Source organism: Condylura cristata, unplaced genomic scaffold (assembly GCF_000260355.1).
Source record: "Condylura cristata isolate star-nosed mole 26May11 unplaced genomic scaffold, ConCri1.0 scaffold00031, whole genome shotgun sequence".
In the NCBI taxonomy this organism is placed as follows: Eukaryota; Metazoa; Chordata; class Mammalia; order Eulipotyphla; family Talpidae; genus Condylura; species Condylura cristata.
In genome coordinates this window covers 3,454,340-3,478,441 of record NW_004567132.1, presented here as the reverse complement: position 1 = coordinate 3,478,441, position 24,102 = coordinate 3,454,340, and the positions used below count along the sequence as shown (strand labels likewise).

Here is a 24,102-nt window from a genome sequence, read left to right as displayed (position 1 = left end):
GCAAAGCTATAAAATTCGGGACTCCCATCAAGCTGCTTTCTGGGATAAAGGTAAAGGTAGTTGTAAGGAGAGTACAAAGACTCTGCATGTTTACCTTTCCTGTAAATAGAAAGTGTCCCCAAATAGAATGGGCTCCTGAGGAGCAAGGACTTTTTAAAATTCCCCTTTTCCCTCAAACACCCTACCCTCCCTGGACTTATACCAGAGGGAGAGGCCTACAAAACATCTGAATCTTTAAGTTCCACTAATTTTCATAGCCAAAGGGCTCAAAGGGCTGTCAGGAATTTAAGATACTCTATTTTAAACGTTTCACATTGTAGACTCGTTTGCCTTGGAATCTGGAATGCAGAGGTGCAGTTTGAAAATGCTCAGACTGTGTATGAGGGAGATTCATTTGCTGATCTTGAGATATGCTAGAGGCTGGTGCCAGTTGAAACTCTCTGGAGCTGGAGTTTAGTGGTTGCCATTCCTGTGTCCCCTCGCTGCCTTGGTGCAAGGGCACGCCTGCACAGAAGCAGCACTCTATACCTTGCTGAAACAGGCTGTACAAGAGCTGTTATACACGAGCAGTTCTTCTGCCTTGCTTGCAGCAGCAGACACAAGGAACACAGCATTCACCTTTAGTTCTGCTGGATCCGATGGGCACCTGCACACCCAGCACTCTCCCATCACCTTAGTAAAGCTGGTAGGCACACCTCATGTACAGGGAATTTCCCTTGATAGCCTGACCAGGGTGGTCTTAGGCTTGAGGCTTGCAGGATGGTAACTATCAGAAAGACAGTTCTTGGCCAGCTACCAACCTCAAAAATCAACCAGGGATACTGGGTGTATGTCTCATTCTCCTATGAAAGAGGTCTATTTACTTGTCTTAGAGTTTCAGCCTGAGGAGCAGGCTTCAAACCCAGGGACTTCTGAAGAGTTTACAGGAAAGGTAAGCATGCAGAGTCTTTGTACTCTCCTTACAACTACCTTTAACTTTATCCCAGAAGGCAGCTTGATGGGAGTCCTGAATTTTATAGCTTTGCCCAGGGGGCAGCCTCCAGATCTCCTGGTAGGGATAATGGGGTTCACCATTGTAGTCCCACAGGTTGGCCTATTTTAAAAACTACTGCCTGAAGGTATGACTTCTAATTTACCTGCAACTAGGTGGTCACTAGGATCCTCCCTTTTGGAGCACTGAGAGTTCTTCAACAATGGGACCTATCCAAAGTAAGCAGATTGTTTAGATAATCACAAAATTTTGAAAGACAACCAAGAACTAGGGTAAAGATAAATGGTTTGGTAGGGTTTGGTTAAGACTGTATCTCTAACTTTCCTACATGTCTCAATGGCTCTTTTATCCTTTTATGGTGGAGGATCTGTTCAACTAATCTACATAGATTTTTCAGAGGAAATTCTTCCTTAGGCCAGGGTAGAGTTGATGTATCCCAGGATCTTCCTATGCTATCAACTTGAACCATGCCCCGCCCCCCCCAGCCAATTTAAAGATGGTGAAAAGATATGTAGAGAAAATCATGAATATGATGTACAAACATAACACACAAACAAATACCAGTAGTTTCTCAAATGAGAGAAACCAGCATATACTTTTGGAGCTGAAAGGTACAATAACTAGCTAATAGAGGGATTCAAAGGCAAATTTGAGCATTTAGAAGAATCAGAAAACAAAGACCAGGCAATGAAATAAAATTATTGAATGTGAAGGACAGGAAAAAAAAGTGTATTTTCAGTAGTCAAGGTATGCCTCACATATGTATTATTAAGGCAGTCATATTTAAAAACTTAAAAGAAAAAAAAAGGCTCTTCTTGGCTTGAAAATAGCAATTTTATTGCCAAGCTTCTAGCCAGGCTATTAGAAAGAGGAAGGGACACACACAAATTACTAAAGAATCAGAAGGTGAAAGCAGACATAAAAAGATGATGCAGGGAACTGCTGAACAACTGTGTCCACAAATTTGATAACCTAGGTGATACGGATCAATTTCCTAAAAGAATTAGCCTTTCAAAAATCTAGGGAGAAATAGATAATCTGAGTAGATCTATATTAAGGCAATTGAGTCAATAATAATCATCTTCTGAAATAAAGCACACTAGGCCCAAAAAGTTTGGTAAAATACCATTTTAAAAAGATGATAGAGGTCTCTATAATCTCTTTCAAAGGACAGAGCCAGAATGAGCATAGATGTTTCAATCTAAGAGTCCAATATTACCCTAATACCAATCAGGAAAACATAGTATAAGAGAACTACAGGTCGATACTTCACATGTACAAAAATCCACAACAAATTATCAGCCACCCAGATATAACCCTATATAAAAGGAAGTATATATCACAATGAAAACAGATTTTTCTAAGATACTCCAGGGTAGTTCATCGTTTGCCAGGCAGTCTACTACATCCCATGATCAATTAATGCACACTGACTTGCAACACTGCACTGGATGTCCTGGCAATTCAGTAAGACAAGGAGAGCAGTTGTGTGTGAACTCTGCATTTTGCACTAATTTTGTTGTGAGTCGCAATGCTTAGTTAATAATTTTCTGTTTTTAAATAAACTTCAGGGTAAGGGAAAACTGTCATATTTGATTTTTCAAAAGGCAGGCTTGACAGACATTTTTATGAAACGCACAGAGATAGATTGGAATTACAAAGATGCTAGAAGATGCCATGTAAACAATATGACTCAGAATACTGCCATGACTCTCTTTAGTATCAGTAGGCTTCAAGGCAAAGAATATTATAACATAGAAAGAGGTATATTTCCTGCTTATGTAACAGAATTTCCTTCCTTTCACAGATGTGAAAGATTCCTAAAATCTTCATCCTAAATCGATCTCAGGATTGACTTTCAGAAAAAAACATCTGAGTCAGCAAAGTTGACTCAACACTAAAAAAAAAAATAATAATTCTACATTAAAATAATCAGAGTAAGATGCTGGTCACTGCTGGTACAGAAAATTGTTTAACAAAACTCATTGACAGTTAATGGTGACAAAAAGGCATTCCACAAACTTTGTACCTTATTTCAGCTGTGTAATGAGTCATTATAGTAACTAACCATGGCCTTGACAATAGGACAAGTCTATGTTTGTGGACCAGCCAAAATGCTGAGATGGAGAGGAATTTAAAATACATAATAGAGGAAAAGGAAGATGAAATCAATACTGGTTGTGGAACCAACTGCAGCAACAACGGTTGTGGGTCATCCACTAATTCATATAAAATTTCCATAGAAATTATGACACATGGGAGAACGTGTGAAGGTTAAATTAGTGTTAGATGCTGCTTCCTGCTTTCACATATCTTTGCTGAACAGAGCAGCACTATGGGAGGTGTCCATGTTGTTTCTGATCCCCTTCAGATTCCTCTGTTGTTTGTCTGTCCTGCTTCCTGCTTTCACATTTCTTTGCTTCTAGTGGGTTACACCTCTGACTGTTCACTGGTCTACACCTCTCAGGTTACCAGAGTCATTAGTGCAGAAATCGGGTTCACCTTTTACATTCTCACTGCCATCCCACAGCCCCACTCCACCTCTGCTTCTTTAAGTGGCAGGTGGTGTGGCAGGATGAAAGCCCAGTTTACTTGCCGTGGCTCAGGACGACCACGGATACTGCTGTGTTCTTTGCAGCCTCAGCTGAAGCCTCCTTCCAGAAATAGTGAGCTTGCTTGGATTTTTCTCATGTTTCCCCACTTCCTGTCCAGTGTCTGAGAAGAGCACTTCCTTTGTACAAGAATCTGAGTCAGCTTCTGGCTCTTCTAACTTTACTTAGTCAAAACGTTTTGTTATAAGCTTTCATTGCATCTTGTTTCTATTTTATACTCAAGGTCAACTACTTGCTCAAAATCTATGTAAACATGGTCCTCACTACTGCATCCTTAGTGTCTAACCTAATTTCAAGCATGTAGATTCCAGACATTATGAATGATTCATGAATGGATTATGAATGAATGAACAAGCGAATTAACCAAAAATGTCAAAACAGACTAGTGAATTAGTGACATATTTGTAATTATTTTTAGGGAAACAATACTTTGTTGCTTTTAGGTAGATAAATGAACACTATTACTTAAAAAAAAAAAGTCTCTTAGGAATATGTTTGCAGGTTTTGACCTTCTGGGCATTTCCCCCCCTCTATTTTTCAACTTTCCTTAGAAAATGGATTCAAAACCTGTGCCAAGTACCAAGTACAGTGGGTACCAAGGTACTGCTAGTAATTTTTCCTCTCATTTTCCAACCATAGTTAAGATGATTTTTACCATGATCAGAATATCTGATTCTTTCAGTTCATTAAGGCACAGCACATGGCGTGAGCCCAATACCACAACCACCACTGCCATCCACAGTAAATACATGTGAAAAAAATGCCTAATTAGTTCTCACAGGGAACTCTTCTTTGGAAGGCACTGACTCTTGGTATGTATCTTACACAATGACACCAGGCTGCTGCATGTAGATTTCTGAATAACTTTAAGGCAGAGAATACAGAGCAGAACACATGAAAGAAGTCATACTTCTCTCTGTTAGACTGCCTAGAGTTTTTACTACCAGATGAAACACATTTGAATACTTTGTTTCTTTTTTTCTTTCTAAGTTTCTTTTCTTGAAACTTCATTAATTTAATACATACCATCAAATATAAATGCCAACATTGAGCTGAGGCATGGAAAAGATGTGTTCGTTATCCATGGGGCTTGCACCATCTTCCCTTTGGTACTAATGGAAGTTTGCTCAAGATAAAATAAATTAGGGTTCCTCCTGTGAATTGAATGTCCTGGAGAAGAAAAGTCAATGTAGACTGTCTAAAAGATAACTTCTTTACAAAAGCTGCATGCCTAAATATTAGATATATTCATACCACTTGAGAAAAGAATGAGAACAATGTTTAGCATTACTCATTATAGGAAGAAGCAATTCAGGGACTTTTTTTTAATCCAGTAACTAATCTCTTACTATATATACAAATTATGTGTGTGTGTGTGTATACACACACATTTGTATAATTTACTCCAGGTAGTCTAATTTCAAAACTATGTTCTTAGCTACTATGCTAGTCAAGACAGCTATACAAATTACAATGGGATAAACAATCATTAGAAAAGCATGTGATTGTCTGCATTAGTCTTTCAACAATGTACATACAGTGAGCACTATCCAGGATTATGTGATAAAAATTTAACATACAAAGATAAACAGGGTTATTGGACACCTCAGTAAAAAAAAAAAAAAATCCACAAATAATTAGCAAAATCTATAGGCCATCTAGGGATAATTCAAAGAAAATATTTACAAGATCTTCATGAATAAAAACATTTGGTTTGACAGAACATATAAGCAAATTGAATAAAGTAATTAATGGCAAACTCTAATAGGATTCAATTCAATTCTAATCAATCTAACTTCCAAGTAGGACTTTCTAGGAAAATTTATATTAATCTTAAAAATCACATGGAAGAGAATCAAAATAAAAACAAAATATCATACATAGTAATGATATACATACATAGTAATTAAGATTTTGATATTGGAAACATATTGGAATTTTGGACACACTATTCTTATGTGACATTCATGCCAACGTCCCTTGTCACCACCTGTGGTTGACCACGACAAAGCCTGTGGTAAACTTAATAATGTATGGCAAATGATAGAAATTGCCACAGTCCATGAGCCTTGGCTCCTCTGTCTTAGAAGAGACTTATCATTCTGTGTGTACTGTCAAGAACACTGAATTTAGGAACTGAGGAAAAACTAAGATATATTGTTAGTAAGTTATATTATCTCTATCCTGCAGGTCAGGAAATAGGCTGTGAAGTCAAATTTTCAGATGTACAACTAATTTTAATCAAATGATAAACTTACCCAAAATCTGCCTCATGAGATCAGATGGACTTTATTCAATGCCGCACTTAGCACAGCATACGTCATATGTTGCTTCCCTTCAAACATGATGATGCTCTCTAACGTCAATTGTATTTACTAATCCCCATCAAAAATATCTCTTCATCTTATAAAGCTGAGCCATATAAAATTTTTTATAATCCAAAGATGGTAAAATATTGAGTTTTATATGGTTCAACCTAAAATATTTTCTTTGTGTAAGAGCATGGTAAAATAATTCAGAAATTAACATGATTTCCTTACTAGACATCCTTGAATTTATTTGGACTATAATTGTTAAGCCAGGTAGGTAAATCCTTTCTAGGAATGAATGGGTTGGGTAGGGGATGAGGCAACAGAAAACTTAGCAATTCCTGCAAACTCCTGCATATATCAAAGATAATGAAATCTTGACATTTTTCCACATATTTCTTGAGTGCTGTCAGCACCAAATCTGTGTATACTTACATGGCAGCAGTAGGCATTCATTTGAACTTTATTGAGCAATCATCTCAATTAGATGTCAACATTTTTACTGGATTTCACAGATGATCTGATTTGTTAAGAGTGGCTGGAGCATGTGCTAGAAAAGGCATTCATTTAAAAAAAATTAGATGTCTCTATCAGCTACAAGGCCAGTAAAATTATTCTGCCAAGTTGAAGAAATTAATCTTTGTGCCATAAACTAATCACAGTTCTCTTATGTGAACAGTTTCCCATAAATTTTAACTGAGCAATTGCGAAATTCAGCCCCTCAGCTGTGCATTTACTACAGTAAGCAAAACGGTATGGTATTAGAATAGAAATTAACAGATGAATGGAGAATAATTGAGATGGATGGACAATAATTGAGATAGCAGAAATACACTCATACTTTATAGGAACAGGTAAATTATCAGGCAGTACGCAAGAGTATACAATGGAGAAAAGGAAGTCTCTTCAATGTATGGTTTTGGAAAAGAGAAGAGTTAAACTTCTCTTGGAAGTTCAAAGTGGATTAAATAGTTGGGTGTTCAAATCTGAAACAATAAGAATGAATAAAAGATAGGCAAAACATTCCAGATCACTGGCTTCAGGGGTGTCTTTAGGGGCACAGCAACAAGGAAAACAAAAGCAAAGATGAAACTATCATTATACTGAAGAAACAACCAATTAAATGAAAGAAAATATCTTTACATCAAATATGCAACAAGGGATTGATAACTAAGAACTCATATAACCCAATAAAAGGAAAACTAATCCAAGGAAGCGCTAAATAAACACCTCCTCAATGACAACATGTAGAAATTCAATAAGCATATGAAAAAATTCATCATAAAGGAAATGCAGGACAAAACTGCAGTAATATACCACTTTATACTTGTAAGAAATACCAATATCAAAAAGACCACTAGTGACATTTTCTTGAGAAACAAGAACCCTCATTCAGAGTTGATGGCATATAGACTGGTCCAGCCCTGCAGAAACCAATAAAACAGTTTCTCCAAATATTACAACTAGATCTACCATATGAGCCAGCAATTCCACTCCTAGGTATGTACCTGAAGAATAAAACACTAAGTCAAAGGTATATACACACTTCGATGTTCGCTGCAGCACTATTTTCATTAGCCACATTGTGGACACTACCTATGTGTCCAACAAGAGGTAAGTGGGTAAAGATGCAGTGCTTCTTTTTTTTTTTTTAAAGATTTATTTATTCATACAGAACTGGGGTACAGGCCAGAGATGCAGAGGGTGAGAGTATTCACCAGGGACAGAGTGGGGAGCATATGGACGAAGTACACTGCTGAGGGGAGCAGCGGGCGGGTCAGGAGAGGTCTGCCTTGCCATGTGGCTCTCCTCCGGGGCAGATGGGGATCGAACTCATCCGGAAGTGGCTTAAGCTGCTTAGTGCTGTGCTTTAACCCGCTGAGCCACCAGGGAGGGCCCAAGATGCAGTGCTTCTACACAATGAAATAAAGTCAGAAGAGAAAGCTAAGCACTAGTTGATTCCACTTATAAACAATACAAACTATGGGTACAATGGAGTACAGTAGTAGTCAGTGTGTTTTGGTGGTGGTGGTCTTATGTTAGCATACATCTGAAGATGTCACCCTGTCTACCCCTAAGTACATACAGTGTTGTAAACCAGTATCACTTCAATGAAAAATTATAGTTTTAAAAAAAGTTGGAGCTAATGGTAAATGTAAGAAGCTGTACTACAATGTCACTTGCAAGAAACATGTATGTTCTCCAATTTGTGTATGTTAGCTCTCCCTCCATAATATCTAAGTGCTTTAAATACAGAAGCCAGGTTTTGCATTTCTTTAGTATTTTCTCTCTACTATACTTCCTTCTTGTGAAGTTTTAGTGATAAAACAATTGAATTAAGTTGACATTAATCCATAGAAGTAGTGAAGATTTTATATAATTTTATATGATTCTAAGTTTTTAACTATAACATAAATGCTGTGAAATGAGAAATCTCTGATCAAGCCCCTTATTGTGAACATATTTATAAGCATACCATTTTCATATTTAAGATAATTAATCATCTATTACTATATTTACTATCATCATACAGTATCATTATGATATGTAGTGACTATTAGAAATATGTTCAATTTAGGAAGAATAAAGGAAAAAAAAACATTGAGATTAAATAATTTATTACCATTGCTAAGATGAACACATATACTTGATACTTAATTTTATGCAGAACTTTAAAAAAATAGTTTTAATACAGTATCAAAATGTACACAAGATTTTTGTCAAAAGACCAGTGTTCCTTGTATTACCTTCTGCAGGCTCTACTGCAGGCACAAAAACTTGTTTTAATTGTCTCAGAGTGTAGGAATACAACAATTTAAGGATAAAAGGTTTTCTATGTGAGAAGGTGTAAATATAGCAAGCAATTTTCTTTTACAGAGTAACAGTATTTCAAAAATATATAACATATTAAAAGTAAGATGAGTTTAAATGGTAACCCAATTATGGTAATGAGAGATAATTCTATAGTAAATTAATTCATAAATATTTTCCGAAAATAGAGGATGAAGTTTTCTTCACACGAACATTTTAAAAGTATAACAAAATCCTTCACCAGTGGCAATTAATACAGTCTAATGAGCCCATTTGAAAACAACAACAATAGAATATCTGCTATGAAGCAAATCTAATTCAGAAGAAATCTAAAAACTGGGAATTGTTGCATTCCTACTTTTATAATCTTAAACTACAGTAAAAACATAGCATTCTGTCACAGGCCTCTTGCACATTCATACAGGAAAACTATCATTGCATTTGGATAAACACAAAATACCGATCATAGCATTTCCAATACACACAGCCTAATATTATATTTAGATATACCAAAATAAGAAATAAACTAAGCAAAGCTAGCGCACCTCTTTTTCAAACCTCAAGCAATCTGAACAAGAGCTTTTTAGCCTCAATAATGGACATGCGGCGTCAGTTTCAGAAAACATTAAATAACTGCTATAGGCAAAGAAAGCTTTTTTCATAAATGCAGTGCAATATTTTAAATTTTACACAAAGATTATTTAATGTAACAGCATGTCTAGAAACTAAACTGTAGAAACTGACATCTCATAGCTGGATTCACTTAGGAAAATTATGTTAACTTGTTCTTAAATTGAAATTGTTAATATTAACATCAATGAATATACTGAATTAATAGAGGTTGATATGTCCCCAAAATGTGTCTCCATGAACAATACATCAACATTAAAAGAAATGATATACTTATCTTGATCAGTTGACATACATGGTACTCTGATGAGCATTCTACAAAGTCTTACTACCTTTCTAGCTGGTAAGAATTTGTGATTTTTTTTTTAGCACCTCAAAAGTAACAAAAACACAAAACCAGAAACTTAATCTTACCTGGCATCCAAAATAATTATGCTTCAGGAACTAGTATGTGGTTGCCTAAAATATAAGAAGTAGGTGCCTAATTCTCAAACTTGGGAAGTAAGAAGACACCTTTTCTTATCTTCAATAGAACATGGTAGAAAACTACCACCATTATATGCAGTGAGTCAACTCTACCGAAACCACTGAGGCTCTACTAGATTCTCCCAATCATGCAGGTTTTCCAATAATCTTAGATCTGAGGAATGAACAATGTTATTGTTCTAATGAAAACAGTGGTACTAAAATGGTGATTTCAAAGCTATCTTGTCTGACTGCTGTGGACACCAAAGTGAGACACACAAAATACAGAGTTAGTTATACTAAAGGACTTAGAGGGAAAAGGATGCAGTGAACCATTGCTCCATGTTAGTCCAGATTAGTCCACCTTTGTGGAACCCACTCTTCTCCTCTCTGGCAGTGGTGATCGCATGTTTGAAAAGAGAGTGCTTGTCTTACATTGGTCCTTTGTACTGGTTTCCAGACAAATGTTGTCTAATTCCAGGACAGGAACCTGCAGCATCGCCAAGTTTCCTCCACACAACCTTAATCAAAAGAAAAAAGAAAGAAAAAAAGGCATCTTAATTGTCCCTTCCACTGGGTGATCTGAGGTTTTCTAAGGGGAATATAGGAAAGGAGCAACACAAACTTCGAAGACAAGAGACAGTATCCACACAAATGAGCTCCCACACAAACAAAATAAAATGTGATGCAAGCTTCTAAATCACAAAAGATTCTGATGGGACTAGTAAACTTTGTGAGCCATCAGGGTCAAAGAATGATTTGTCAATTTAGTAACATGTGGGTTGACAAATCTGGCCACACACAAGATACTTGGAGAGCTCATTAATAGTAATTCTGACCCTTGAATGTTGACCGTATTGTTGAAGGTTAAGCATGGGTATCTGTTCCAAGAACTCCCAAGCATAATTTCTAATATGTAGCCAGATTAAGAAACCTTAAGCAAAATGATTCTGGTTTCCAAATTCTATGCCTAGAAAGAGGAAACTTAAATGTTTAATCCACTAAGGAAAATAATGGATATTTAAAGAATAAGGTGGTAATTATAAGGCCTCTATAAATTATTATCCCCCCTCCTTTTTTGTTTCTTTCTACAGACATGACATAGTGGCTCGGTCATCATAAGTCTTGGTTTCCAAACAGTATACTGCCTTGGATTCCAAAAACAAAGTATTCAAGTGCAGGAAAAGAATAAATCCAACAATCACTGAAAAAAGTCATGTATATTAAAAATTGGGCCCTTTGAGCAGCATCAGCAAAAGGTAAGGTGAACGATTCTACTTTTACACTTACTTTCTTTTTTCTTTTTTACTTACATTATTCTTAATCTCCACAGTGATATATCAGTATGTTAATAGAACACAGATACATGAACAGCCAAAGCCCTACAAGAGTAGTTCACCGAAAGGATTATGTTCAGATTGATAAATCCCACAAAAATGCACAGTGTTCTAAGATGAACTCCAAACCATTTTGGCTCATTAATTGATATTGTTCTTTATTTTATTTTATTTTATTTTAAATAGATCAAGAAAACCCAAAGCTCTTTACTGATACTGATATGTGACAATGTAAGCTTCTGACTATATTCCTAAACCAATCTGTTTTTCCAGCAATGTCCTGTCACGTTCCTGTCATGAATTCTAGCTATGGTTCTTTTAGCTTTGTAAAGTAATGGTGCAATGGTAGATGACTCACCTTGTACAGAGGAGGTAGGTAAGTTGTGGAGAGATACAAATACTGAGTCAGGGAGCCAAGCAAGCTCCTAACTTTCCCTCTCTAGTCAAGTGGACTATACACTCACACCTACACAGAATGCTTTGAAATTCTAGTTTATAAGCTAAGACGACTGTAAGACCTCAAAAGATCATATACAAGCGTTAATGCTTACAGTGAGTGCACCTCCCATAAAGTATTCAGATGTAGAATACATGCAGTGGGTGTTTGCCCTGAAATGACTGCGTGGTGCAAAGAAACTCTTAGAGAAGGCAGAACAGCAACAAATGATACAAAGGTGAACAGCAGTGACTGTTCAGTGAGAGAGAGAGAGGTGTGTTATGACTTGTGGCTAAGATGACAAGTCGAATATGTCAACTGTTCTTAGGGATTTATAAGAGACAAACAAATACATCTAAACCAAAATCACTTCCATAAAGAGGTAGATATACTGTTTCTGAGAGAGCAGGGTAGGAAAAGAATAAAGCACTCCATGTTTCTAGCCCATGGGTGGAGCTGTGAAAGAGAAGCCTTTCATTATATAGATGACACCAACATATCCCTTTGACTACTGCAAACTGAGGCCACAGTTGTATTATCCTGAATTCTACCTGAGTCTTGTAACACTTTCTCACAATATAACATTGTTTCTATTTCTGTGACATGGTAAAGTACTTGATTTCTCTATGGGTTGCATAATCATTTCATCTATAAAGCTTTCACAATGTGTGGTATTTTTCTCTATGTTTTTGATGTTCATATTATTTATAATGATAGTACAAATATTTGAGATCAACACTTTCCTCTTAGCTTTTGAATAATTTCCAACACAGAAGTGTTAAAAGTCAGAGTTGGGCTGCCCTGTAGTATTTTCTTTTTATTTTGGGAATCAAGGACAAAATTTGATAGTTAGAAAAAGTGCCCAAGAGAACTTCTGAAAGTAAATAAAGAGGAAAGCTTTTAACTTCATGAAGTAATCATATATAGGAAGAAAACAATACCACTGCATAGTGCCTTTTGAAGCATTTTTTTTTTTGAGGCACAGGCAAACCAAAAGACCAATATAAAATGAGTTAGGACACAGCTTATTAGTGGGGTCACTAATGTGACTAAGAAATGACTTTTCAATGTCCACAAATCTGTCATTAAAGAAAAGTAAAGTGATCCTGGCATTTCTTTACAGAAATTCTGGTGTTAGCATGATGAGATGGCATCCTCTCTAAGATGTAATGATAGCGCCTCTCTACCTAGGAAAGAAAATGGAATTCTCCTAATTTATCACATTTAGAGAAGTGGAAAGAGCTGGTTTTCTAGAGATATAGGTATATGCTTGACTTCATTGAGAACGATTTGAATAAGTAAATTAATTTCAGTGTCATCGTTTCTTTAAACACAGAATACCTAATATTAGGGTTCTGACCTAGGGAGGCTTTCGCAAATCACCCAGGGCCTGGGGTGAGACCTCGACATGTGGATTAGAAAGGCACTTCACATACTACTCTGCAGAAGTCACCCTCCAGTTCCCCAGAGTCGCCTCTGGCTCTCTCATCCTAACGTCTGAACGGTATTCCTCACTCAGTAGGTGAGTTAACAAGATGATATATGCATTTCAAATTCTGAATTTATCTGATTGGAACACGCAAATGGAAACTTTTCTAGACAAGGTTGAAAATCTACAGAAAGTAAAAACAGATGTATTTAAAACATTAATATCAAACACTAATGATCTTTAATACAGACAAAACACAGATCCACGAAAAGAAAAACAGTTAACTTGGAGAGGATTGAAAATCAAAAGTTCAACACAAAGGAAGCAAGAGACAAACTTTTGCCCAGCACATATAAAATACCCATGGGGCTTATGTAACATTTACTGGATTCCAGGAACATTTCAAGGAGTTGATAAGTATCTGAGAATATCTGGTCCTAATAGCCTAAGGCTTGAGGGTATTTTGAGCAATTTTGATATCCTAATGGATAAAGAATGAAGATAAAATGTAAAACAAATTTAAAATAAGTGCTTACTAATAGCCTGTCAGGTATTTTGCTTTAAACAAACTTCTTCTACAACACTATTTAGCTATTTAATAAGCTTTACAAATTATATTCTTAATTAGATGATACATGTATGCATCATATTCAAAAATTTACATTTAGGGATTAGTAATAAAATCCAAGCTACATCAATGATCACATAGGCCATGCAGCATGTAAACAGCGCTTTGACTTTCTCTATGCTTCTCTGCGACTTCATAGAGGTCGATATGTGGAAATCTACCTATCTTAAGTTCCTATTTATAATATGCCCCCTTCCTATTTTCTGAACTTATATTTACCGTAACATGAAATAATACATATGTATGAAGCACTAAGTAAATTGCATATTAAGATGTTTTACCTAAAAATGATTACCAGTAAATCTGAAGCCAACTACCTTTTTATCAGATGTTAACGCTGACATTTAAGAATTTTTTTATCAAAACTTCTAAAACATTTTAGAAAAATTTAGACTTTCATCAATCATCCTGGAATATAGAATTAATCATCATATTGCAAATTACTTAGGTAAAGAATAATTATGTTAATAAAACTGCAATAAAATATATTAAGGATAGTAACAAGGGGAATTCATTTTCATAAGAAAATGTAAACTCATTTTGGTCAGCATTTAAAAACTCAGTAACTAAGTCATAAAGAGGTAACTAAGCTGTGATGAAGCTTTCAACACAGAATACACAATAAAGCACATTAAACTTACATTGCACATTTCTCTGACTATAGCTTTTTCTGTCTCACTAAGGTCATGTTCATACTCTTTACCCTGTTGACGATCTATAGTTTCCTGAACATCCAAGACCTGGATTTGTTGAAAAAGAAAAGCAAATTTCACATGGGGGAAAAAAAAAACTTGTTAGTTAAGAATAAAACCATCAAGGAGTGCCACTTTGTAAAGCTTTCTACTTTGTAAAGTTTTCTCCATGTCTGCATATCAGAGTGGATTAGTATATGGCAAAATCTTAAAACTTACGTTGATTGTTCTGAAACCCATCTAGGATCAGTGCTACTTGATTCAAGTATTCATTAAACACAATCTGTGATATCATTGATTGTCAACTGCATTCATTAATGTCTAATTAGGCACATTTAGTTAGTCAAGACATTAAGATAACCATATGAAGCTAGTCAATGATATTTGAGCCATTGTAATAGATGAGCGGTCTAATTATATGCCAAATTGTCCACATGATATGTAGACATGGCCAATAGCAAGGATGACTGAAAAAAAATGATAGTGATAGGGGAATCTTGTCAGAAGCCAGGAATATGTACATATAGGTTAACATGAATACTACTGACCTCATAGTTCTGGCCTGGACATATTCCCAATGCCTAGGAAAGGACTGTGGAAACAGCTCATTGAGAGTAGTGGTTCCTTAGAGTGAAAATATTTTAGTAACAGTTTAAATATTTTCCATTAGAGCAAAGTATATGGGGATGAGGGGCTGTTAATTTTAGATGCCTATGGTTGAACTTTTCTAAATCATACTTGAATGTATTAAAAGAATAATATTCCTTTCCAGATATCATTAAACTTTTCATGTCAATACTTTCTATAGTACAAAAGGGAGAAAAATTTGAGCTTTGTGGACTGTTATTTTATTTTTCTCCTCATCAGTTTATAAAGTCTTAATGTAACATAACAAACCAATGCTTTTCTTAATAAGTTCTTCATCTCTGGTTCTGCTATCATTATGGCCAATGTTGATGGCCACACCTCAGGATTTGTATTAATGAATAGCTGACCCAAAATTAATAAGCATGAAGTGGGATCTTCATGTCAAAGTCATTTTGAGATTACATTGATAATAACTAGAGTTCAATCCTATAAATCATACTCTAATTCACAAGCTACTCTCTTGTTAGCCAAAATGCCTTGCCATTATTATATGTGGATATGACTGTAGTAGATGAAAGCCTCCTTCTGTTACTCATCTCAATTGACATCCTTTTCATACTTAGAGGAAACAAATGACTGTGCTTGGCGAATATTCATAGAACACTTAAAAGGCTGGAACAAGCTCATTTGCCTATAAATTTGATTTATAGTGCATCTCAGAGCAGTGTACTTCAAATCAGTTAATTTACTACTAAATAAAGTGAAATTCCAATTAATAGTCATCATGAAGTTTAAAGCAAGAAAAGTGTGGTGTTGTTACAAGTTAGATAATGTCTCATCCTGATTTATAAATCTCAAACCAAAGCAGGACCATAGTATTTTCTAAAGTTTGGATTATTGTTTTTTTTCCCCCCCTCCCAGGTCTCTCAGAAGATGAGAAACCAAACCATTGCTCTAATCACTTCTTTCAGAATAGAAAAACATGTCAACTGTAGACTGGTGGGTTTCAAAAACAAGTGGATACATAGCTTTTAGTTACATGGAGATATTCTTCAAATGCATTTCCCATAGACTGTGCACATATTTCTGTTTCAGGACACCGTTGTTATGGAAGGAAACATTCTATATTCAAGAGTCTCCAGTTATCCAATAAAGATGCTTCAAGCAGGGACACTTTTGTGCTTTGATTATAACATAATATCTTCCTCTTGAGATAAAATGTTAGATGAAAATTAGAGAATGGGTTCAGTGAAAATTGAAGAGCTCTTCCTTGACCTTCCCTTGATTTTTGGATAAACTAACACAGCTGCGATGAGAAATTTGGGGAAGACTGGTGATGCTGCCCAGTATGTTAATTCTGATTCAAACTGCACTTCCCATTTAATAAGTCAACAGGCTGGAAGTGCTTCCAACTGTTTGAAAAATAGGGCAATGTGATGCTTTTGGAGTATGTGCACATACTATAAATACTATAGCACTGAAGTCACTCTCTGGTCTATTTTTTTTTCTAAAATTTTTTCAGACAGTTAGCTCCTGATTTATGCTGAAATAACAGCATGAGCTGCTCATGAGAAACGGTATCCAAATGTTACTGTAGAGCATGATAAACCAGGAAGCTCCAGGCCAGCCAGCTTCCCTCCCTGTGGTGGCCCCTCCCAGGAAGTCCTCTCGATACTCATTTTATGAGTTGCCCCCACAAAGACAGGAAGTGTAAGGCCAATGGCCACCATCATGGTTCTGTATAGCAATCAGTATCTGCTTGGGAACAGGAAACTCACTTTGTATACAGCAAAAGATAATAAGGAAGCTACATTTTCTGCTAAAGCCAAATCTTTCCAAAACAAGCATTCTGAAGTTCTCATCTGGGAAAAGTTCTCTCTAGGAAAAGTGTGCCTTACTCTGAGGATACATCTTCATTATCAGAGTGATGACAGTATTCTGAAACCAAAGGAGTTTTAGGAAAGTTTTGAAAACGTATTTTGTAGAGCGGGACTGAAGTACTTCACCTTTTTATGGCTGACACAGGTATGGTCAAGGCTACATATGTTTGGAATTACATAGATCACTTGGTGTTGATTAAACTTCCAGAACAGCCCCAATTTTTAAGATTTTTACTGCCTAAATCAGTTTCTTTATTAGATAAATATGTAAGTTTATACAGTTTTATTTAGGGTTCTTACTGATTATTAGTTTTACTTATTGGAGATTCTATTTTTTGTAAAGGAAAGTAAATGATAAATGTCAGCCAGATCTTCTCTGAAGTCATCCAATAATCTTAAGAAAAAGCTAAAATTAAAATGACTTCATAGATAAGATCATATATATCTATTGATGAATAACTCTAGAATCCTTTCACTAGAGCTTGAATCTTTCTGATACAGTATTGTTCCCTATTCTAACCTTCCCTCTTCAATCCCTATATCTGAAGATACAAACATTGCACACAAAATACCTGTAACAGTATTTCACACGTAGATAGACATGCACATCAAACTTCATCTTTGATGCAGCTATACATGAGTCACACTCAAAACAAAATGATAAAAATTCAACTGCAAGTACTCAAACCCATTGTTTTAAAAAACTAAAATCAAATTTCAAAAATTAAGAAATGTCACAGTATAAAGGGTCAAAATAATAAGTATCTATGGTTAAAACAAGACTGTGAGGATTATTAGACTACAGCAAACAAGCCACAACACAACTGAAGTTCTGGATAAATGGTTGTACACAGTCAGTTACCTTAAGAGAATGTACCACGGGTTCAGGCTGCTGAGAAGGTGTGGTATGTCCACTGAAGCTAGCTGGAGAGTTGGGTGAACTGTTAGTCCCATCAGCCCCTGATGACAACCTAAAAGAACCCTTAGTAGAAAATCAACAACTTTGTTATTAAAACCAAAGTCGTTTATAACTGCATAGATGTCATTCAATATTCATTTTCACTGCCAAATAAGTATTAACCATTTCCCCCCCAGCCTGTCTGAACAGGCCATTCGCCTGCTAATTGGAATATAATTGCTGCTTGAACAGCAAGGAAATTAACGAACAGTCATCTCTGTGGATGTCCAGATGTCAAGTCTGATTTACCAAAGAGCAATGTCTCCTAAGGAATGACCATTAAGAACATTTCAAGAGCAATTTTTAAAATTTAAAGGTACTCAAGAGTAGAGAATTTGTGAGTTATTCCATGGCTGGGTTAGATACGCTCACTCAGCAAGCCAAATGCCATCTTCTATATGACTCAGAAAATGCATTCACATCATATTCAAACTTTGGAGAAACCATCTTACAAAAACCTTTTTTGAGAGAAATACCTAGAATGGAACATTTTCCAAAGAGATTTAATAAAATTAAATACTTTGAGAAAGAATTCTTATTTTCCATTCTTTTATCAAAAAGAAACAAGACATCACAAATTGCATTTTATTTTAGTGAATGCCACTTAATTATGAGAAATAAGAACCTGGACATGATTAATTTGACCTTTGAGAGCAATCACCCACTCAAGAGCTGGAAAGCAGTAACAACTGTGTTTTTCCAGAAGTCACTTGGGGAAACAATAGTGGGTCAAGAAAAAAAAAAAAAAGAGCAGCAGTTACCTACTCTCCAAACATACCAAAAAAATAAAAAATAAAAAAAAAATAAGGAAAGAAAGAAAGCAAGCCTAATTGGAATTTTCCAAGCCTGTTTTTTTGTCATTACTCTCAGTGGTCCTGACATTTTAATTTCTGTAATATATTTACACATCTTTTCAGTCCTAATAGATTAACGGCTGTTCCTTTTAAGCTGATCCTATGAATCACATCTCCAGAAAGAGCCACTGAAGGTACATCAGGTGTGAATTCATAAAGGGGAAAAACAGTGGCTTGGGGACATTTGCCAGCATCCGTGAGAGATGCTATGTTGTACCTTTTAGGAATGGAAGGGAAAAACCTAGTGAAACAACAGTTATTGATATGAGCAATATATAAACCCTACTATTTATAGATAAATGGACAATTACCATTAATTTTAAAAGAAGAGTACTATTGCTACAATTTGAAGTAGCTTCTCCTTTCCCTTGTCTCTGTTCCCTAAATCTTCAAAGGCCCCCCTTGCTTTGATACCTCACAACCCAGCTGAGGCCATGATCTTTTCCCTGCTTAAAGAGTGATACAATCAAATCAGCTCTAGCACCACCCTCATTAGCCTATAAGCACCAGTAGCAGGGGAATATAACATTTTGAGAACCTCTCTAGCTCCTGTCCTCCATAGCTAGTAATAAAGCAATAGTAGGCGGTAACATGGGTAAGTCAATCATAACAATGCCAACCCACTGTGGGGAAGAACTTTAAAATTGTTTAATTGTATTTGTAATGTGGATCAAATCAGATTATGATGCCCAATAGAAAAATATAAGAAAAACTGTTAACAGTTTAAAGATGGTTAATGGGCAAACTCTCCCTCCCCATCCCACTATCAAATTCAGGACATCATCTTCCTCTGTGGAGCTCCAATGGTTCCCAATTGAAGGATATATAAAGGAAGCTCTTCTTCCCTGAATAATTCTAGTCCTCAACTATTTTTCCCTTACTCACTTAACTCCTTTAAAAAGGCTTCTGAGATTCTGCAGAGTTTACTTCAACCTGATTTAGGACTGATCACTTCACTGCCATTTTTCTTCTCACAGGTTAATCTAACTTGGAGGCAATAATCCTTTTCCTTCTTGGCTACTCCCCTTCTAGTTACTTCCTCGCTACCTGGTGTCTTCCCAGACCTGGCAAAGAGTTAGGCATATCAGTTTTTACTCTTCTCAGACATTTTATTTAAGCAAATTTCTAAAATGGTTAGGATTATTTAAAATTAAGGAGATTCCTGTGCTATCTTTATTCACTCAAAAAAGAAAACAAAACAGTATTTTGAGGAAAACAATAACAAACATACAATAGTGAAAGGCTACAGGAGAAGTACAGTGGGGGAAGGGGGAACCTTATTCTTCAGGGATTTAAGTTCTAATTCAAATTTACTTTCTGAGCTGTGGACTACTAACTACCAGGAAGACCAAGGCTCGTATTTTATGGGAAGCCACCCAACATCTCCTAATGCTGTATACCAACAGGTGCGAAATAGTTCTCTAGATCATAACAGAATCAAGCACCAAATTCTATACATCTCACTTAGCTGCTATCAAAGCTTAAAACTTCTGTATACTTACTGGAATCAGACCAATATTGAGAATTATCTCAGTTTAATCAATATACTCTCAGACGGCTAATACAGTTTCACTAAGGTATTTTGTTAAATGTGCTACTGAGTGAACTACCAGTACAACAAATGATTTTAACAGTCCCTTGGAGTTTATTTCAAGAACATGAAGCCAGTTGTTATAAATTTTGTAACTTGGCTGTCTCAGAAGACAGGGAATTTAAAGAGGCAAATCTGAATAAAATCGGAAATGTCGTGTCCAGCTTCAGGATCGCTGAAACTTAAGTTACACACAATGATCACAGAGTGTACAGGCCACCTCGAGTTTGTGGTCAGTTTGAAAGTGCAAGGATTAGTTTCTTGGGCTGGGTCAGAGACACCTGGTATTACCAATTCATTTCCCATGGCCACCAAACTGCTCAGCTTTTTTTCATGAAAGGTGCAGGGTACAGTTATTTCAGCTTTGACCCCAGTTTCAGGAGAAAACAAAACACTCAATAAAGGTAACAGGAGATGAAAGACTGCTCCCATCTTCCCTCCCCAGACTTAAACACACAGTCACTTTCACGAGGACAGACTTGTTCTCGACCCCCCAGCAGAACTGTTCCTCCAGTAACAGAGCCATCTGGTTATGCACAAGCAAACGCAGCGACTGACTCAGCTTCACTCACCGGGAGAGTGGGCAGGCAGCGTCCTATTCCTCGGCACCCTTGCCACCACTGCAAGACCCGCCGGGCTCTGGGCGCCCAGCCTTTCTCCATATTTGAGCTGTTTCTAGTTGGAGGTTGCCTTCTATTCTGGGTGGCCTTATATTTGGAACAATATAGTACAATCACTCAGAAAAAAGTACTGTTTCCCAAGTCTCAAGAAAGCAGATAGAACAAGAAGCTGAATGAAATGGACCACAATGACCACAATGGCGAGCTGTACACAGCATGCACCTATAGCTAGGGAGAAAATTAAACAGTGAAGTCTGTGTAGTAAGTGGCAAGTCTGAATTTTAAGACAGGTTTTGGGCACAGGTGTAACTACTTTTTGAGCTATCAAGCAGTAGGAGGTAATATAAAAATGATAGAAAAATTAAGACTATTTAGACAAATGTATGTTACAGGTATTACTAGTGAGAAACTGAGTAACTAAGTCTTTCAACTATGTAAACGGTAACTTCAAAATGAAACAGAAATTGTAAACCAAATCAGAGCACTGTACCCTTCTGCTGAGAAACACCAGTTAGATATTTAACAATATTCACAAGAACTGACACTGCATCAAATTTTCAGCAAAGCTTTTGTACATTAAAGAGTATGTAATAAGCTAAAAGATCATCACTGCGTTAAAATAGCAGCTTTTTATACAGTATGTATACAAAATTATCAAAATTTTTTAGAGCAGTTAATTCATAAATAGCTATACTAGCAGTATTATATAACTGAAATAAGAAACTAACATAAAAAAAATTTGTTTGTCTTTGCCCATAACCAAACTGTTTAATTTTACATGATAATCAACAAAATGAACTTTATTATTTCCTCTCCCTGCCAAACTTCACTAAGACCTTTATCTAAAAACTCTAGGTCCTGAGGAGTAATATATATATATATATATATATTTTAATATGGAAAACCCATGAACTAGTCCCAAAATTCCAATGTGTAAATGTCTAAATTAATTTTAAAATGTAGAATTAAGTGTAGCATTAAGGCTATCAGAAAGAAGGGTTGGGTAGAAAAAAAGGGGGGGCAGTAGAGGATTATGGGTTCTTCAGTGGTGGGTTTGATGTCACATACACTGTATTACATTATATTTCTAACTCATAGATAGTGCTATAAATCACTGCCTCAATAAAAAGTACAATTAAAAAGAAAATATCAATGTATTAGTTTCCATTAATTTCATTTTCCTAAAAATGTGTGCTCTAATGTGAATAAAACTATTATAGGCTGAAAAATACAGAACGTGTACAATGGTCATAAGTTACATAAAAGAGGAGCTATGATAACTAACAGTGGGTACTTACAATACTCTTCTCTGAATCTTTGAAGTCTGTATCAGTTACCTATCAAATAAGTAAGTTACTCATATTCCTCACATATGGAAGAGAAAATGCTATATTCGCACTTGGACTATAACAATTTTATCATAACTTTATCATAGTAACATTGATTTGAACATTGTTTTTTAATAGTCATTTCACATGCCAGTATCTATTTCCATCATAAAAATAAATAGTTCTTTGATATCTCTATAGTTGTCAATCACACTGTTTTAAGAAAATATAGCTTTATAAATTATAATTATATCTTCAGTAATTCAGTGGTTGAAATTGTTTCTCTCACAACTTTGGAGACTGAAATGAAGGAATCTAGATCCCTGACCACTGACTGAGTAAACGATTATAAGCCACCACAAGAAAGTTCTTCCTACATTCTGAGGAATTCTGTTTTCTGAAGTTTTCAAACATTCCACATTTACAAAAATCATAATCCTATCATTCCAATGAAAATCTATATACTTGTCAGTACTTAAATATAGAGGAATAGAGAGTTACCTGCCAGTTATTTTGTATTAAAGATAGTTCATTATAAATGTTAATAGCAAAGAAATGCTTTGGTGTTAAGACAGGGTGGAAGGTAAATAACTGAGTATTACCATACATCTGATGCAATAAGCAAACACCCTAGGCAAGAAAGACAGAATATGTATTGGTGCCTCTTATCACTGGATATTTGGAATAATTTCTACTATGGTCCATAAATAACTGATTTTCAGAATTAAGAAAAAATGAGGACATTCAAAGTTTTAAAGATCATCTCAATAAGAGAAAAATATCCTGCTTATTTGTATCACTGAATACAATTAGTGTAACATAAGTTTCAAGTAAACAAGATTATTGTGTTAAGTTGTATTCTTGTTATTTTATGACTTTTATTGCTATTTTAATCAACAGTGTAAAAGTTTTCAGTCTTTGGTCTCACAGGTATATCCACTTAAAAATATCTTTAAGAATAACTGAATATTACATTGTTGTATTTCCACATATAACAGACAGGTTTCCCACTTAGATGTAAATCAGACATGATGCATTTGATAAAAAAAAAAAAACAAAAAACTGGAGAGCCTGACTTTTGTCTATTATAGGAAGTCACCTATGGAAACCTGAAGATTGATCAGTTATAATGGGTTTCCTGTTAGTTAAAGATCTTTAATTTTTTATAAGTCCTGAAGCTAGGTCAAACTGTCATACAGTGAATTATACTTCATGAGAGTGCATGCCTAGTTAGCAAGGAGGAAGAATTCATTCTTATGACAGGGTAAGAGCACTTCACTTAATCTCAAAGTAATATTTTGTTCAGTTGGACCAGTCTTCATCCTGACATACTGTAAAACTGACATATTGCAAAACTCAGAAGATATTTTAAAGGTTGCCTTGCTAAACCTTCAAGATTCCTGTGAATGGGTTTAGAAATCCTAAGAGACCCTGTAATAGAGATGATACCCTATGCTATGCCAGGTGGAACACTGTGCCAGTAAATTTTTGTTGAAAGAAAGTACACAATAAAGTCAAATCTTTAGGGTCTCTGGGTCACACTGCATGGGTCCAGATTCCTGAGCTGACACTTAAAGCTGCATGACCTCTCTGTGCCTCAGTTTCATTGTCTATAAAGTGTGGGTAACTGTAGCACAGTGACCTCTGCAGATGTGGACACTGACATGAAAACGCTCCTAATACACTGTCTGGCCCACATTAAGTGCTTGATAAGCATTTGCTATCATTACCATGAATGTTTTTGTTTTGCTTGTCAACACATTTCAGAAGTTGTCAATCTACTTACAGATATGTTTATGTAGAGCAGTTCTCAACCTAGAATGATTTACCCCTCCAGGGGTAACACTGACAAATGGCTGTAGTCCTTTTTGTTAAATTGTCAAAACTGAACAATATCTATGGGCATTTAGTGGACAGAGGCCAAGGTTGCTGCATCTGATAAT

At 35.7% G+C, this 24,102-nt stretch overlaps 1 protein-coding gene across 5 annotated transcripts in view; it reads right to left on the bottom strand.

Moving 5' to 3' along the window:
• Positions 1-8,540: 8,540 nt before the first annotated feature.
• CCDC85A (coiled-coil domain containing 85A) overlaps positions 8,541-24,102 on the bottom strand; it is a 188,265-nt gene continuing 172,703 nt past the window's right edge. The window contains exons 4-5 of one of the 5 annotated variants that reach the window (XM_012731570.1): positions 17,671-17,790; positions 10,158-10,339 (exon numbers count right to left, since the gene is read on the bottom strand). In XM_012731570.1, coding sequence (XP_012587024.1) covers positions 10,250-10,339; positions 17,671-17,790 — 210 coding nt within the window. In that variant the 3' untranslated portion in view covers positions 10,158-10,249. Of the gene's footprint in view, positions 10,340-17,670; positions 17,791-24,102 lie in introns of those variants that run through there. The other 4 variants (XM_012731571.1, XM_012731572.1, XM_012731573.1 and 1 more) reach the window with 4 other exon arrangements.